Source organism: Rutilus rutilus (assembly GCF_951802725.1).
Source record: "Rutilus rutilus genome assembly, chromosome: 2".
NCBI classification, from domain to species: domain Eukaryota; kingdom Metazoa; phylum Chordata; class Actinopteri; order Cypriniformes; family Leuciscidae; genus Rutilus; species Rutilus rutilus.
Window position 1 is genome coordinate 30,810,004 of NC_140210.1, and position 17,515 is coordinate 30,827,518.

Consider the following 17,515-nt stretch of genomic DNA (forward strand, 5'->3'; position numbering starts at 1 on the left):
CACCCAATATAATAAAATCAGTAGCCTAGCATACTTTGCTTTCATTTCCTCTAATATCAGTGAAATTTCTGAAATTAAAGATTTGTTTTGGGATAAATTGTTATAACCATACACATTTCCTAAGACAATGTAACAATGTTACATTTTTTGAAGGCAAAATAACCAATGTCCATCCAAGCTAGATCTTGACTCATCAAGTTTCCAAGGGACATTGTTAAACAGAAAAGCAACACCTCCTGAGCGAGTTGTGCCATGAGCAAATAAAACAGGTTCACCCCACTGATTAGACCAAAAAGTACAATCACTGCCAATTGAGTTTCCTGCAAAAAAAAACACACATTGAGCTTTTCTTTCTTTACAAAACAGAAATGTATCTTTTCCTTTTATATTGTCTCTCGGACCCCTAACATTTAGTGAAAGAAAAGAAATGCAGCTACTAAGTTTAAACATAGAACAAGAAAAACAGTATTAACAATACACTATAACCAATCCCTATGAGGGTAGAATAACTCTGGTTATTAGGATTTAACACAAAATCAAAACAAAATAATATATAATATGAACGGATGCTCTGGCAGATGAGTTTCATATTCAGTTCTCACAACGTACAGCCTCTTCATTGTTTCATGGCAGTATAACAGCCCACACTTTGATTTGTAGTTGAGATTAAACGGCCGTCGATGTCTACATGTAATGTGCAACAATGACTCTGTAAAATGTAAAAAGTGTTACCTAGAGTTTTTATTAGATTTATGTATTTATTTTATAACTAAACATTTTATATACACATTTGGCTAATGCTTGTTCGCTGAAGTAGTGTTTTTGTAGTTGGAATATATTAAAAATAAATACCAACTCAAACTAGAATCTTTTGCAGAATTTTTAATCTCTTGTATTACGGAAGCGTATTGCATTCACTTGAGAACAAAAAATCTCAATCTTTTGTTTTTCTGAATTAATGACTTAATTATCTCAGAATTATGAGAGAATTTTTCATAAAAAAATATTTTGCTCTGTTTTTCTGAATTAACGACTTAATTATCTCAGAATTCTGAGATAATTAAGTCATTAATTCAGAAAAACAGAGCAAATTTTTTTTAAATGAAAAATTATCTCATAATTCTGAGATAATTAAGTCATTAATTCAGAAAAACAGAGCAAAATATTTTAATTCATGAAAAATTATCTCGTAATTCTGAGATAATTAACTCATTAATTCAGAAAAACAGAGTAGATTTTTTTTCCTCAAGTGAATGCAATACGCTTCCGTACTTTGATACATCAAAGAAGAATATGTTTAAATCACTTTTGAAGGAAGCAAAGAAATTACTGGTCCAACTTCTCCCTCTTTTTAAAGTGTGGAAAAGGGAAAAGAAGTTCACATCGAGACTCCAGAAACACCTGTAGTAGGCCTATGCAACAACTTTATTGAAGATTTTTTAATACTAAAGGTTCTAAGCTGCCTAGTGGACAAAAACAGTTAGTGCTGTTTTAAAATTTACAAAGCATTCAGACAGTAATAAGATGTAGAAATTTGGAAAATCTGTAATCTTTACTTTTACTGTTTCTGTGAGTGTACTTTAATAAGCAGTAAAATAATTGTGGGCAATCATGTTAAAAGAGGTACAGATGAAATGTGTAAGGGTTAGATTTTATACAGTTGCTGGTTTGCGGTGGCAATACTCCATTATTCACTGCAAGGCAGGGCCCCAAAATTATCCTGCTTAGGGCCCCCAGATTTACAGAGCCGGCCCTGGATGTATCCCAAAGGACCGCGATAATAAGCCTTCTTTCCGGCGCTTCAGGCTTCCTGGATGAGCGGCCAAAGAGCTGCACGAGCGCTCCGGTCCTCGGCTGACAGATCCTCCGCGAACCTGATTCCACGTTCAGTGCACATCTGCGAGTTCTTTGTATTTGTAGTTCTATTTCGTCTCTATATTTACGCATGGTGAAGTGAACACATGTATGCATGATATTACGCTGGACCAGCGCGGTTTGGATGGGTGATTTGATTCAGCTGCAGCGCCATCTCCTGGCGAGACTCGGGAATTCATACAGCGCTCAACTCAGTGCATTATTCAGTGCGGATTATCTAGTGATTACAATTTCAAAACACTGCTACATGTGCTTCAACTGTTTCAGTATTCCACGAAGCCTCGATCTGCCCACCACTAGTATTCTCAAGCCGTTGCGTACATCGGTTGTACACTCGTTGTTGCGGTGCATTGTGGGATTGAATGAGTGCACTCAATAACGTCCACTATGGTTTCGGACACCACTACAAATGGCTGTTCCCTCAAATAGTGCCCTATTTAAGGGTATAGGGGCGATGTCGGACACAGGTTTCGAGGAGGACCTGATTTGTCACACAGCCATCGGACCTATGTGGGGTCTTGACATCATTCGTGCGCGTTCTGATGACGCGCGTGTGTATGTGTGTTTCAACAGCTGATTGAAAGAGGTCGCAGTTTTCCAAACAGCTCTCAACACTAATCTGTTAAAAATATATATATTTCAGCGTCTGATGTGATTTATTTCTTTTTCTACACCAAGACATTTTCGGAATGACTTAATTTGGTGAGTGTCGGTGGTTGTTGTCACCTTTGAGTAAGGACAGGAAAGTAATATTTGTTTTTGCCAAGTCAGTGCTCTGGCATTTGAGAGTATCTGCTTTGTTTCGATTCCTGAGTTAGCCACTTAGCTGGTGATATTGTCGATGACGATAGAAAGAAATGTAATATTTAACCTATAAACAGTGTGTGCTATTATTTCGGTTTCGTTTTTTTTATTGTGTCGTGCTACTAGATGGTTTAATTTATTGCTACTCTTTGTACTAGCAAAGCTAGCTAGCAGAGTATTAGCAGGTAACTGTTAGCTTTATCTTAATGACAGCTTCAGAGAAAACCCTTATGATGTTGTTTGTCGAATGAGAGAGCAAACGTTGCTGTTTCTTTCTAGAATATTCTGTCTAGCTGAGTAACACAATTAATACACATTTGTAATAGCTGTGTAAACAATGTCTTTCTACAAAAATGAATTATTATTAGCAGTTGGAATGTCCCATCATATAAGCGGATTTGGCGTTTTTAGGCGCTCCATAGACACAGGCTACTACTATAATTTAAACATCCTTATATGAATATTCATGTCAGTTTTTTTTTTCTTTTTTTTTTCTTAAAAAAATACAACACAATTTTCTAAGATGGTTACAATACATTAAATTATGAAACGAACTAATGTATATTATATTACAGATATTACAACCTAAAAGAAGCAATTTAATTTTTACTTTAGTTCTTTAAAGAATCATATCTTTCTTGAAAATAATATATATATTCTTTAAAACTTTACATTTATGAATTTAACATTTTGCAATGAATAGTAATAAAATAATCATAAACATTATGAAAAGTGTCAGAAATACCCTTTTACAAAATCAGTTAGTGGGTAATTGTTTTGTCAAAGTGGTGACAAAAGGAGCAACTGGGTGAAATACTGTCATTCAACTTTATTTTATTTTCAAGTTTATAGTTTATTGGGTAACCATTTGGGCCGAAGACATTTTTTGTCGAACAAGCCCGAATTCTTCTCATCTAACGTCACTGAATTTATTATTTCAAAATCTTATACAGGCAGGCAAAGCTATCTGAGTTCTGTTTTATTATTTTAAAAGCTACTACCCATGAAAAGATTTGGTCAATTAATAGATTAGAGTTGTCAAAATTAGGAAAGCATCATAAAGGATCTTTAGAGCCAGACATGACTAATTATTTGAGAAAATCAGGAATTGCACTGAAATTAATAGCATTCTCTCATCTACAGTTACACCTCCTTGGCTTACCTTACCTTTCCTGTGGTTCAATACAGCCCAACCATGGATAAGATTTTGGAGGCGCTGGTGAGCTCCTCCCATCCTCTGACTGTCAAACGGGCTATTGTGAAAAAAGTGATAGAAGCTGCAGAAAAGGAGGTGACAGAGGAGCAGTGCCAGGCCTTGTACCATCTCACCACCCGCTTTATTCTCCTGGGTGAGGATGCTTTTCAGCGACAGGTTGGCCTCCAAGTGCAAGAAGCATACGCACGCTACCATCGCGATGAGTTTGCCCGCTTCTTCAGCAAGGAATACGTGCTTGGTCTCCTTCAGCAGGGCTACAGCTCTTTGGACAGCAGAGACCCTGCCATATTGGACTTCCTTCACGGTTCTCTCCGACTGCTCATCAGCTGCCCGGCTGTGTTAGAGTTGGCACCGCTGCTACAGACGGAGGTCCTACGCATCATCTGTGAACGGCCAGAACCAGCAACCTGTGCCAAACTGGCCACCATACTGACGGACTTCCCGCAGTGTGTCCCACGAGAGAAGGCAGGAGTTCTTTTCTGTCAGCAGCTTGTGCGCACCTTTGCGTACTTCCACTGTCCTGCCACTGAAGAGCGGGAGTTGCGGGAGTATGTGACCCAAGTGACCAGGGTGAGTGCTTTGCTGCAGGGCATCTGGAAGGCTGAGCCGGCCACGCTGCTACCGTCGCTGCAGGAGGTGTTTGCCATCATCTCATCCACAGGTTAATAAGCTCTGATTCCTCTCATGGTGATATATTAGGTTAAGGGAATAGTTCATCCAAAAATTTAGATTCTGTTAGTATTTATTTACTCACCCTCATGTCGTTCCAACCTGATATGACTTTTTTTTTTTTTGGTGGAAAATAAAAGGAGAAAAAAATTATTGCTCTTTTACATGCAATTAGAATTAATGGATATGGAGCTTAAAAGAGTATGCGAAAGCACAATGAAAATAGTTGTAACATGCGACACATGTGACATGCAGGTGAGTAAATGATGACAGAATTTTCATTTTTGGGTGAAATAGTTTTTATATATATATATATATATATATATATATATATATATATATATATATATATATATATATATAAATGTCCAATTAAAAGAAGTATTTTTAACAGAAATAATAAAAATGCACTTACAATAAAATATGAAATATTGTGTTTACCTGCATGTCATGTGACCATTAATCAACATCAGAGAACCATGAACATGTGAATGTCTTGGTAAATTATCGAAATATTAAATCCCAGGGGTTACTTTAAGTAAAGAAGACATCAGTCAATCCAATAGGTAATCTTCTTAATCAAGAAATGTGAGTCTAAATATAATAATAAGAAGAGATGGCTCTGTGGCACATCAGACTACAGTACAGAATATGGATCTTTCACAACACTGGTAAATCTGAATCACATTAAGCATTTTTTGTTCTCAGCAAATTTGTTTTAAACCAGAGTACCTATGCATATGTTTTTTTTTTTTTTTTATCATTATTATGAATCTTTATAAGCATATAAAAAAAAAAGTTGATCACTTTTCAACATCATACCGAGTAGAGTCGGAATTTGCAAATACTCATTTACTATTCTTGCAGGGGTTTCTTACTGAAATATGTTATAGTTTGTGGGCATGCATTTCGAGACAATGACCGTAAGGGGTGTTTAAAAAATAAAAAGACAGAAGCAAAATAAGGCCATTCAAATCTAGTCAGAGAGTGTTTAAAATGGCCTTGAAAAACTATTTTTGGTGTAATTTTTTTTTTTTTAGAAACCTAAGTAGACCTTAGTGAAAAATAAATAAATAAATGTATGATGTGACCCTTAAAAAATCCTAAAAGTGGTATATACATCAAAATATGAAATCATATACAATGCTACCTCATAATCACTGTACAATGTGTTTGTTGTCATTTCAGATCCTTCATTTGAACCTTCCATTGCTCTAGCAAGCCTGGTCCAGCACATTCCTCTGCAAATGATCACAGTCCTCATCAAAAGCCTCACCACTGACCAGAATGTTAAAGATGCCAGTATGACACAAGCGCTCTGCAGGTCAGACTCTGTGTGTGTGCTGTGTGAGCTTGTGAATAGTGCTTTTGTGTCTGTTTCAAAGTTACTAAGCCCTTGATCCAACTGCCATCATGTTGTTTTCTCTACTACTTTTGCTCTTAAAGTATGTGGTAATTGCATTTATGCAAGTCATTTGGAAAGAGTGGAGTGTCCATAATGCCTTAACTGATTTTAAATGAGTAGTGGTTGTTTTGTTGTTGTTTTTCCAGGGTTGAATCAATGTTGCCAGTTTCTTTCCTGTGGTGCTGTTACAGTTATGTAAGGGTTTTATGTTGCCTGTCCTTACCCTCTTTTTTCTCTCCATCTTTTTTTAGGATGATTGACTGGTTGTCCTGGCCTCTAGCCAATCATGTGGACACTTGGGTCATTGCTTTATTAAAGGGACTTGCTGCTGTTCAAAAGTTCACCATTCTCATAGATGTCACACTGTTCAAAATCGAACAGGTTTGTGTATTTACTCATAAAATAGCTTTTAAAGTCACATTTTTAAAGAACAACACCAGGATTAGAGTACCTGCCAAAAGTAAAGAATATGAAACATAATTTTTACAAGGTATTAGATTGATTAAATTCGAATTGAATTCAGTTGTTTCAGGACATTTACCATTAGTCATTCTTTGATACCTAGTGAGACCTGCTTGGAGAGACTTTTCTTTGTGTTTATGTGCATGAATGTGTGTTTGTTTGTTTGCAGGTTTTTAATCGTCTCTGGTATCCCATTGTGAGACAGGGAGCGCTGGTGGTTCTTTCACACATGCTGCTTAGTTTCCAGCACTCTCCTGAAGCCTTTCACTTAGTAAGCCCACCATAAACTAGAACTCACCAAAACATTGCTTCATTGCTCAAAACCTAATTAAAGCTTCATAGATTACTTTTATTCTTCAAGAACATATTATATTATGTATTAATAAATCTCTTATTTTATTTGTAATATTGTATCAAATGAGTTAGAGCATTCTAAATGTTTGTAGTGCTTTTAAAGAGCTGTTGTTTTAGTATATTTTTAGCATTTTATTATAATTTCAATGTGACATGAATTATATTACCCCTGTCATTTATACCAGGTGGTCCCTCATATAGTCCCGCTTGTGAAGTCTTTGAAGAGTGATGGCCTTCCCAACAGTAAAACCTTCCTGCTGCAGTTTGCAGAACTCGTCCACTGCATGATGTACCAATATTCTGGCTTTCCAGACCTCTATGACAGCATTCTTGAATCCATTAAAGTAAGATAAAGATGGGTTTGATCTCTCATGAACTAACTTAAGTTTGTTGAACAAAGGACATGTTACATGTATCACTGCTAAAATGATTTAACATTTTGTGCTTGTGTGTAATATCAAATTTTATACTGTTTGGTTCGATAAGGTTTTTTTTATGTTTTTGAAAGTCTTTTTGAAATCTCTCATGCTCACCAAGGCTGCATTTGTTTGATGAAAAATACAATAAATACATATATTTGGAAATATTACTTTCTGTTTTAATATATTTTAAAATGTAATTTATTCCTGTAATGCTAAAGCTGAATTTTCAGCATCATTGCATCCTTCAGAAATCATTCTAATATGCTGATTTGATGCTCAAGAAACATTTATTTTTATTATTATTGTTTTAAAACGGTTGTGCCGTTTTTGTTGAAACCAAGATACACAGATTATTTTTTTTTAGGATTCTTTAATGAATAGAAAGTTTGAAAGAACAGCACTTATTTAAAATAGAAATCTTTTGTAATATTATTAATGTCTCTACTGTTACTTTCGATCAATTGAATGCTTCCTTTCTGATTTTTTTTTATTAATTTCTTAAAAAAACGTACTGAATGCAAACTTTTGAGCAGTACTTTATACTTCATCTATTCTATGTCCACCTCTGGTTCTGCTGTAGGACCTGCCAAAACCTAGTGAGGAGAAGATCAAATTTGTTCTGAACCAAAGTGCCTGGACCTCTCAGTCAAATTCATTTGCCTCAGGCCTGCTCAAGGTCACCGGCAAATCAGAAACGGGGAAGACAGGACTTGTAAATCTGGGCAACACATGCTACATGAACAGCATCATCCAAATTTTATTTATGGCTACAGAGTAAGTTCAAAATCTATTACATATTATCTGATCTCTGTACCAACCTTTCTATTGTAATTAATCCAACTGTAATTAAATTCTCTCTGCAATTACCAGTACATGTAATTGCATGTTTTTAATGATTGCTTGTAAACACAAGCAACGTGTAATGCATAATAAAATAATCCTCAAGCATTTAAATATTTATAGAATTTATAGTATTTTTTTTTTTTTTTTCAAATGCAAGATATTTCTCAGGTCTAATAGTCTGTCCTTTAAAGTTTCAGGCGACATGTTATGTCTCTGCATTTGAATGGCAGCAACAGCCTCATGAAAAAGCTCCAGCTTCTATTTGCCTTCTTGGCCCACACACAGGTTTGTTTTCTGTCTGTCTGTTTCAGAACGTTGCAACACTCAGCACTGCTGGGTGGGTGTGCTTTCTGTTTCTTAAATGAGAGTATTAAGAATACCTGTTAGTGATTATGTATCATTTTATATGCCCACCAGAGAGCAGCATATTCGCCAAGGAGTTTTTTGGAGGTTTCTCGGCCGCCATGGTTTACAGCCGGATCCCAGCAAGACTGCTCAGAGTATTTGCGCTTTCTTTTGGACAGGTAAACTCAGAAAATGGCAACAGAATCCTTTTCCAGAACTAAAAGAAATATATAGCTATTCCTGCATATGTTATATTTATGAGTTACTCTAGGCATACAGTTTTGCTGTAAATGCCTATGCTTAACGCAGGACTGAGCAGATTTTGAAACTTTGTTTCTCAAAACAAAGAAAGGGTTGTTTAACACATTCATTCAATTTGTCATTAATACTGCTTTATTTTGTCATATGATTCCTAAAGAAGGACCAAAACAAGCTGAACTTTTGCAAGAGCCCCTGCAGGAATGAGTGTTCAGTACTTAACGCATACACTTAAAGGCTGATTTATACTTCTGCGTCGGACCTACGCCGGAGCCTCTACGCTGTAGGCTACGCATTGGTTTTCATTTATACTTCTGCGTCGTTGTCCACGTTGACGTGCAATCACACATGCAGAGGGAGCATGTGAAACTCTAGCAGACCAATCACAGCGCTTGCGTCCGCGTAGAATTGACGCGTTGTTACATATTTAGAGAGGTGCGCGTCAGGGTACGCCGAAGGGTACGCATGCTACACACAGCCTACGACGTAGCTATGGCGTGAGTATAAACTGGGCTTTAATAGACACATACACATGACATGCAAAAGACTTCTGGTTCCTGTTGATCAGGAATTATTGAAAAACTGGCTCTAACGAAAATCATATTAATTAAAAACCTAGATGGGATGTTCACCAAAAGTATTCATTTTCAAAGTCTTTCTATAGTGTTTAGTTATCATTGAAGCGCAAGAAGTATAAAGTATAAATTAACAAGTGAACAACTAGTAAAACACACCTTAATTTGTACAAACATTAATGAGAAGAGTGTCAGAGAACAGCAGGTCATATAATGCCCATAAAGTGTGGGGGAAGTTGTCATAAGCCCTATTCAGACAGTAATTGTTTCTCATGGGGAAAATCTGTGAATTTATTGACATTCAGAATGTCTGCCACCACCTGCATAAAAATCCACATGCGAGTTTACAAGAAACCAGTTTACCAGAAAGTCTTTTTTGACCACTGCCAAGCACTGTACTGTGCATGCTTTTTAAATATAGACACTTACTACTGAAAAGAAAGTGAACAAAATAATGTAAACTTCTGAAAAGTGCCATTTAATATGGCTGCAACAAGTATGCAATAAAATGTTAATAATATAATCCTAGTCGATCAAGTAGCTTGGTCAAATGTTTACCTTATGTAAATAAGAGGTTGTGTTTAATTTCTACATTTTTAACATGACCTTCATCATTTTGAGAAATAAAATGCAAAACAGAAAACTAATTTCCTATTAGTAAATATCATTTATTAAATTAAATATTAATTTCTTAATTGTCCAAGTAATAACAGACATTTTGTTTACATGTGACTGACCACGTGAGAAGCATATTTCCAGTTGTTCGGATCACAGAACTTGCTTTCCCACCACAAATCGTCATTCGAACGTTTTATTTCTGAGAAGCCATGCTGATTTATTTTTTTACAGACGTCCCCATGAGAAACACTGTTCTCCGAATAGGACTATTTATCATTGAAACAACATTTATGCATAGGCCTATTGTTTTGTAATATTGTGTATGTTATCATATAAATAGGATTTAATCTGTTAACTACACATAAATATTAGATTAATCATGAATGTGTAACCCAAAAAGTGAACAACTAATGTGTTTCCTTATTTATAACAGCAGGGGGAGTTCATGTATTTCATAGTCTCCATAAAGTTTTGTTCCGTATTCCTGTGTGATATTAAGGTTGCATGAGGAAGAGAAGACTCTCTCAGCCCTTCAGCTGACCAGCCCAAAACCTGAACCTGCAACCACTTCTGCTGAAACTCTCCACAGTGCTGCAAGTCAGCCAGTCGCTGATGTGCCATCACACCCAGATCCCGTAGTAGCCGAGGGAGATGGTCGCACTCTAGTGGAGCGTATGTTTGGTGGTAGACTGTCTACAGCCATCCGTTGCATGCAGTGCCACAGCCTGTCAGAAAAAGAGGAGCCTTTTACAGACCTCTCTCTCGCCTTCTGCCCATCGATGTCACGTGCACATGGTCCCACTGATGAGCACAAAAGCTCCTCTGCTGTGGGACCCTGCCAAGGGTCGGTAAATGGAGGCAGTGAATCCTCAGAAGGCTCAGTAAAAGAAGGTTCAGGAACCAAGATGGAGATGCCCGTGGTGGAGCCCACGCTGTCTGTGACCGATTTAGTGGACTATTTCCTGGCTCCGGAAATCCTGGAGAACGAGAACTGCTACTTCTGTGAACGCTGCGCCTCTCTACAGAGGGCCGAGAAGGTCATGCGGGTGGTGGCGGCACCCGAGTACCTCATTCTGACTCTGCTGCGCTTCTCGTACGATGCCACCTGCCACGTGCGTCGCAAGATCCTGGACAACATGGGCATTCCGCTGCACATGTGCCTGCCTCTACACCAGCACGGTAGCCCTGCTTCATCACCTTCCTCAACTGCAGTTGCTTCCTCATCTGACTCCCCTGAAAGTGGCGAGAATCTAGCCAAAAAGCTCAAGCCTTCTCAGAAAGAGGAGGGGATGACGGAAAGCAGAACAAAAAACATGAAAAATGATGCGGAAATGCTGTCAGTGCCGTATGTTTTGAGTTCTGTTGTAATGCATTCTGGAATGTCCTCTGAGAGTGGTCACTACTACTCGTATGGAAGGAATGTGAGTAGCACTGATGGTTATGTTGCTCTCCCATGTCCTAAGAACGGGGAAGACTCCAGCCTATCGGAGAGCTCGACAGTCACACAGGAGAACATGGGGTGCACTGACCAGAAGTCAACGGACTGGTTCTTGTTTAATGACAGCCGAGTGACTTTTACAAACTTTCAATCGTTGCAGAACGTCACCTGTCGCTTCCCCAAGGACACAGCCTATGTCCTGATCTATAGGAAACAAGAGGTCAGTGGACAACCAAGCAATTCAGGGCCAGTCGTAAATGGCTCAAAACTGAGTGGAGAGCCACCCCTGCAGAAAGAGCTGATGGATGCCATTACCAAAGACAACAAACTCTTCCTACAGGTGAGAATATTGTACATTATCAATGGTGCTTTTGGAAAAGCATCAAATTTGTCCGGTCAAAAGCAATAAATTACATAAAATAAAATAAAAGCCTCATTTGATTCGCGTATATATACACTACCATTAATAAGTTTGGGGTCAGTAATGTAAAGTCTCTTATGTTCACCAAGGCTGCATTTATATGAACAAAAATACAGTAAAATACTAACATTGGAAAAAAATTATTACAATTAATAAAAAAAGCTGTTTTCTGTTTTAATATATTTTAAAATGCAATGCAAATCAAATTCGCAATGTTTGCAAAGCTGAATATTCAGCAGTCATTACTCTAGTCTTTAGTGTCACATGGTATTTCAGAAATCATTCTAATATGCTGATTAGCTGCTCAAGAAATATTTGTCATCACAGTTGAAAACGGTTGTGCTGTGTAATCTTTCTGCTTAATATATCGTTTTCTTTGATGAATAGAACGTTTAAAAGAACAGCATTTATTTGAAATAGGATTTTTGTAACAGAATAAAAGTCTGTACTGTCATTTTGATCAATCCAGTGCATCCTTGCTGAATAAAAGTATTAATTTCTTTCAAAAAAACTTCTTACTGACCCCAACCTTTTGAACTGTAGTGCGTTTTTTTTTTTTTTTTTTTTTACTTAGTGGCATAATGCTCAATTGTTTTGTCTGGTTCTATCAATTTATTTAAAAAAAGAAGAAAAAAAAAGAACATAGAATCACTTAAAATATCAGATATATATTTAATTTTGAATGGGTAATTAATAAATGTCATTAAATACTTTTTATATTGAAGCATATTTAGGCTTTTTTGAATGTGCTGAGATTAAGATAGACTCTAATGTATTGGTGAAAGGAACATTTTATTACCTGATGGTTATTCCAAAGGTCATTTTTAGAGTCATTCATTTTAAATTGTAGAAAATGTTTTTCAAAATCATATGAAACATTTTCCCTAATCTTGGACACTCTTATTTGACAGTAATTTGAGTTTAACCTGGAGCATGGATTTAACCCTTCGTTCCTTTCCCTCCAGGAACAGGAGCTGAATGCCAGAGCTCGGGCTCTCCAAGCAACCTCTGCTTCTTGTTCATTCCGACCCAATGGGTCTGATGACAACGAGCCCCCTGGCAGCTGTGGACCCTCGGGTGGGGGTGGGGGAGGGGGTTTCAATACCATCAGCAGACTCGTCTTTTAAGAGTCACTGACATACCCTCAGAGCACTGGACAGTCCCACTGACAACACCAGTCCTAATTGTCCTAATTGCCCACAGTCTGGATAAATGTGCCACCTCAGAACAGATGTGTCTTAATTTTTCCGGTTTGCATGCTTTTTCCCTTTACATCGACTTGTTCATTTGAAGTGAAATTAAGCACTTTTCAGTACTATAGGTCAGAAATGGGCATGCAATAAATTTGTACAATACAGTAATAATTTTGGTCTCCTCCTGGAATCTTAATCGTTTCATTTTCTAAAAATAAATCATTAGGCAGAGAATGGTTTTAAAAATTAAAGCAAATATTTTTGGACCATAATATACAATGAACTACTTGCATGAATATTTTTAACTGGAAGTTTTTCAACTTCTGGTTTTAGGATTACAGTTATAACTGTTTAGTCAATTATTTAAGTACAGTTAAGTTATTTTATTCATTCAGGGAATACTTTTTTTGATTTTACTTTTTAAATGTTTAAGCTTTTTTGAGAATTTTATGTGCCTTTCAATACTTCAGATTTTACAGATTTCTTGGACTGAGTATACAAAAAACACCTTGCTCTTGCTGTACAGTGTTATTATGTAATGATTATGTTTTTGCTCTATAGTAAAGACTCATCATTGAACATGGTCTTAATTTTGTTATCTAAAATACACACATGGTTAAAATGTATCACTATCACATTCTCTGTCATTTACTGGTTAGAACATTTAAGAAGATTGTACGTCTCTAACGGAGTTTCAGCATGCAAGAAAGCTCAGCATTATAACACAAAATACATTAAGAAAGACTCTTACCCAGCTGACACCAGCATTAACTAAAACCATTAAAAATGAAGATTGATATTTACTAAAATAAAATAAAAATATAAAAAGCTATTTTATTTCAGCTAGTTGCAAATGCAACATTTCTCATGTTAAGTTTATTTTTCAAGTTGAAGAACTAAAATAACAAACTAAGTAACACTTAATAAATCGTAATAAAAACTATAGACATCCAAAAAATAAAAAATAATAATAATTACTAAAACACCATAACAGTATGTTAATGATACTTAAATAACACTGGTTCACACGGAGCACCAAAGCAGCAATACAATTTATCCTTGTGAATATGATATGGGAAGTTGCTCAAGACGTATTCTAAGACTGTGTAATCAAGGTCTGTTTTCACTATCAAACATGAGACATTTGTTAGACACCTTGTGGCTATCCATCCATTAGTCCGCCCCCAACCTCCCAGTGTCCTCAGTTTGAACCACTGCGCTCCTGTCCTTTGGTAAACCCACAATGCTCTATTTTTTACCGCAAAAATGCAGTTAAAATTAGTATGCCGTAGTCTTGGAGCATTAGTAACTGAGACACTTAAAGGTAAGGTTTAAAAGCATAAGACCCCTTCCTTCAGAGGGCTCTCTAAAGCCACACCTCCTCCAAAACACATGAACAGCCAGAGCAGAGTCTGCATAGTGTCACGACGTTAAATTACCTCATGTCTCAAAGCACATAACAATAATAATGAATGTCAACAACTTAAAGAGCTCTGACTTGTACCACCTGATTGCTGCAGATTCATTTCATTTTGATAGTATTGCCGAACGCACAATTCCGAGGACATGAACGTCCGAGAACATCACAGCGCAACGCTCTCTTAATAACGGTAAATACGATATGGCGTGAACACAGCATAAGCTCATTCTTTTGGTTCAGGAGGAACTGTTGCTGCTGTTTGTTTGTCTGCAACTCTGCATATCCTCATGGAACATGCTGATGGCGTGTGATTGCGTGAGAAGGGTGCGCGGAGGAATGGAAATGCATACGTTGACAGGCAGGTAGGACATCCTATCGTTCGGACCGAATGCAATGATTGGACGCAACTATTTTTTGGTCCTGATTCTTCCTCGGATGATATATGTACTTTTTTTATATATTTAGATGACTTCTATTATTGGTTGCTATCTTCAGGATGCATGTGAAGAGAGTTTCAACCAGTATAACAAAAAGTGTTTATGAAAACATTGCCTTAAGGCTGTGGTGAAACACTCTTTCTCTAGATGCACATTTCTTAAATGGAGAACTAATACACATGTAGAAAAGTCGGCCTTGTGGTTTTCAGATGAGGGCCCCTTTAGCTCTTCAATCTCCCCCAGAGCCATAATAGCTTTATAACATGTGCGCTGCAGTGTTGCTCCACTCACGCAGTCTCTAAGACCATTGGTAAAATCAATGACTCTCAATTATTCAACAGCTGACATACACATTTCATCGCTACAGTTTAGGCCACTCCCACTTACAATTTATTATGTGACGTGTTATGTGAAATTTGTAGGAATGGTACATATAATTGGTTACATTGTTAAAATAATATTAGCTTATAATGTTGTAATAATATTGTAATAACAATATGAATGGCCACTTGCATCATCTTTGTGTTTTTACATAAAAAAAGGAAGAAAACAACCAAGGTGTTGATTATAAATTATAATAACATATACCCAGAAACCTAATATAAATGGTCAAACATCACTGTGAGTTGCATATTGTCAATATAAAGTGATTCACCACTTCGTTTTTTGGCTTCATCCTTGTGTCTGCTTTAATTTTATTTATTTTTTTTATTTTTTTTGCTATTTGATGAGTAATTTTAATGACATAGGCCTACTTTATATAAGTTGTTGTAATTGGATCTGGTGAGACAATTTCTGATGAAAAAACGTGTAAACGGGGCATGGCTTTTTCAATTTAAGGCAGTTTTTTCTGCACTATAACTAGAGTCTCATAAATTATCCATTTGTAAGAGCTCAAAACTCTAAAACTTTCACTGTAAACAGAATTGAATAAATCAAATGCTATCTGCCCTCTTTCTGTCTCCTCTCTATTTCTTTTTTTATTTATTTGTAATGTTTAAATAGCTATAAATTAGTAGTTGTTAGGCTACTTTTAAGAATAAGCATAATCATTCATTAATTGTATAGCCTACCTATAATAATTGTGTATTTGTGTATCGTGTTTATCACTGTAAAGCTGACTTGAAACAATGGTATAAAGCACTATAAATAAATTATAATGCCTGTACTGGAATGTCAGTGCAAATTTTCACTTTAATCCACAAACTGAAATCATATGATGAAAGATTATAGGATAAACTGACTACTGAGCTGTAGCTGAGTAGGCACAAAGCTTCAGAGATAACTGAGTAAGGCGTTTAGCGTTTCAATAACATTCCAAAGATACCAATCCCACAAGAATGTTCTTTACTGAAACTGTTCACTTTTCCTCAGAATATCCTAAGTAATTGATCACTGATATAAACTTGAGTAGGCCTCCCTTGTACGATTTTATATATCAATTGGCTATAAAAGTAAGCGGTATAACCGCAGGATAAACCTAACATAATACTAGTAACGTTACGTGTGGCGTTCAAGACATTTGCATTGCGCACCACTTTTATTGGAAGCGCGATTCGGTTCTTTCGAACAGTTCATTTAAAGAGTCGATTTGAAAAACAAATTCAGTGATTCTTTTACGTCCTGGCGTAATTACGTCATCACGTGTTGAATATACATGCTGTAACGTCTACTATTGACAGATGTAGACAGGCATTACTGGTTATTAGGTTTTTTTTTTTTGTTGTTTTTTGCGATTGGGCTTTATTCATATCGGTGCCTGGTCAGTTTGTTGCAGCCTGAACTCGTAAAATATAACGTAATTTAGCATTTACATAAAAAAAATTAAATAAAAATAAAAGTACACACACAGTGGTTCGATTCAATGAGCCAGCTACTCTTTTTCTACCATACTGAAATTATAAGAAAATAGTTGATACTTGTTTGAATGTAGCCAGAGTTGCTAACTCAATAAACGCTCGGACCGATTCAATCCGATATGGTTTTAAAAATTACGGAGCGGGTTTGTGAACCGGTTCAATAGAATCGTTATAAAGATTAGAATCAGAAGAACAACTTTATTATCACAGTCTTAATCGAAACTCAAGTTTTATTTGGGACATGCGTAAGATTTGTTTACACCGATTTGTAATAGGAGCCACCGTCTTAGTGTTTTCCCACTGACGGGTGTATAACACTCAAGACTACATTTCCCATGATGTAATGTTCTTTATTCTCTGTCTTGACCGACTTCTCCCTGCCTCCATAGGCCAGAGGAGGCTGAGTTTAGGGAAAGTATCGACGTTTATGCTTGTCAATCAGCAAGGAGCTGTGGGGAGTGAAACTGGAGGGAAGGTCGACGATCGGGGAAGATTTCTACTTCAAAAAGCACTTCAGTGCGAATGCGACCATAATGTTTTGGAAAAACAAGGAAAAACTGTATATATTTTCAAGGAAACTGTTTTGTTTTACTTGGAAATAAGATAATCAAGCAAAGCTTTCACTACGCCGAACTTGGCGAGTATCACTCGCTGCCTCGTTGCATTTCAGCTCGAAAAAAAAAGAAGAAAACAGCGGATTATTTATACCGAGAAAGTGTGTGAACTAATAGGGAACTCAGCTACAGACGGATATTGCTGTTTAAACACACTGTGCTTGGTTTATTACTCTCGCCAGAGGAGAGGACTTCATCCAGAAGAGTTTGTAAGAGCCGACCGTGTCGCTGTCGGGAAGCTCTTCTCGTGTGGACGTGCTGGAAACCAGGAGTGACGGTATTCATGT

The 17,515-nt window shown here is 36.7% G+C and overlaps 2 protein-coding genes across 3 annotated transcripts in view; both read left to right on the forward strand.

Moving 5' to 3' along the window:
- Positions 1-2,277: 2,277 nt before the first annotated feature.
- On the forward strand, positions 2,278-13,529 carry usp38 (ubiquitin specific peptidase 38). Its single transcript, XM_084401935.1, has 11 exons — positions 2,278-2,577; positions 3,823-4,556; positions 5,753-5,888; positions 6,221-6,350; positions 6,601-6,702; positions 6,971-7,129; positions 7,788-7,981; positions 8,242-8,335; positions 8,468-8,574; positions 10,346-11,624; positions 12,671-13,529. Exons 2-11 carry the CDS (start codon positions 3,875-3,877, stop codon positions 12,830-12,832), a joined length of 3,045 nt encoding a protein of 1,014 aa, XP_084258061.1. The 5' UTR covers positions 2,278-2,577; positions 3,823-3,874; the 3' UTR covers positions 12,833-13,529.
- A 3,143-nt stretch (positions 13,530-16,672) lies between these two features.
- The window catches only part of gab1 (GRB2-associated binding protein 1), an 84,608-nt gene continuing 83,765 nt past the window's right edge, over positions 16,673-17,515 (forward strand). For both annotated transcript variants that reach the window (XM_084402006.1, XM_084402007.1), the window contains exon 1: positions 16,673-17,505. The gene's annotated coding sequence lies outside the window, so the exon portion shown is untranslated. The remainder of the gene's footprint in view (positions 17,506-17,515) is intronic.

Bases quoted from the DNA above. Each gene is read 5' to 3' on its own strand.
- usp38 (XM_084401935.1), top strand. From the start codon at position 3,875: ATGGATAAGATTTTGGAGGCGCTGGTGAGCTCCTCCCATCCTCTGACT. The intron at 4,557-5,752 runs GTTAATAAGCTC...TTGTCATTTCAG, and splicing joins TGCCATCATCTCATCCACAG to ATCCTTCATTTGAACCTTCC. The intron at 8,336-8,467 runs GTTTGTTTTCTG...TATGCCCACCAG, and splicing joins CCTTCTTGGCCCACACACAG to AGAGCAGCATATTCGCCAAG.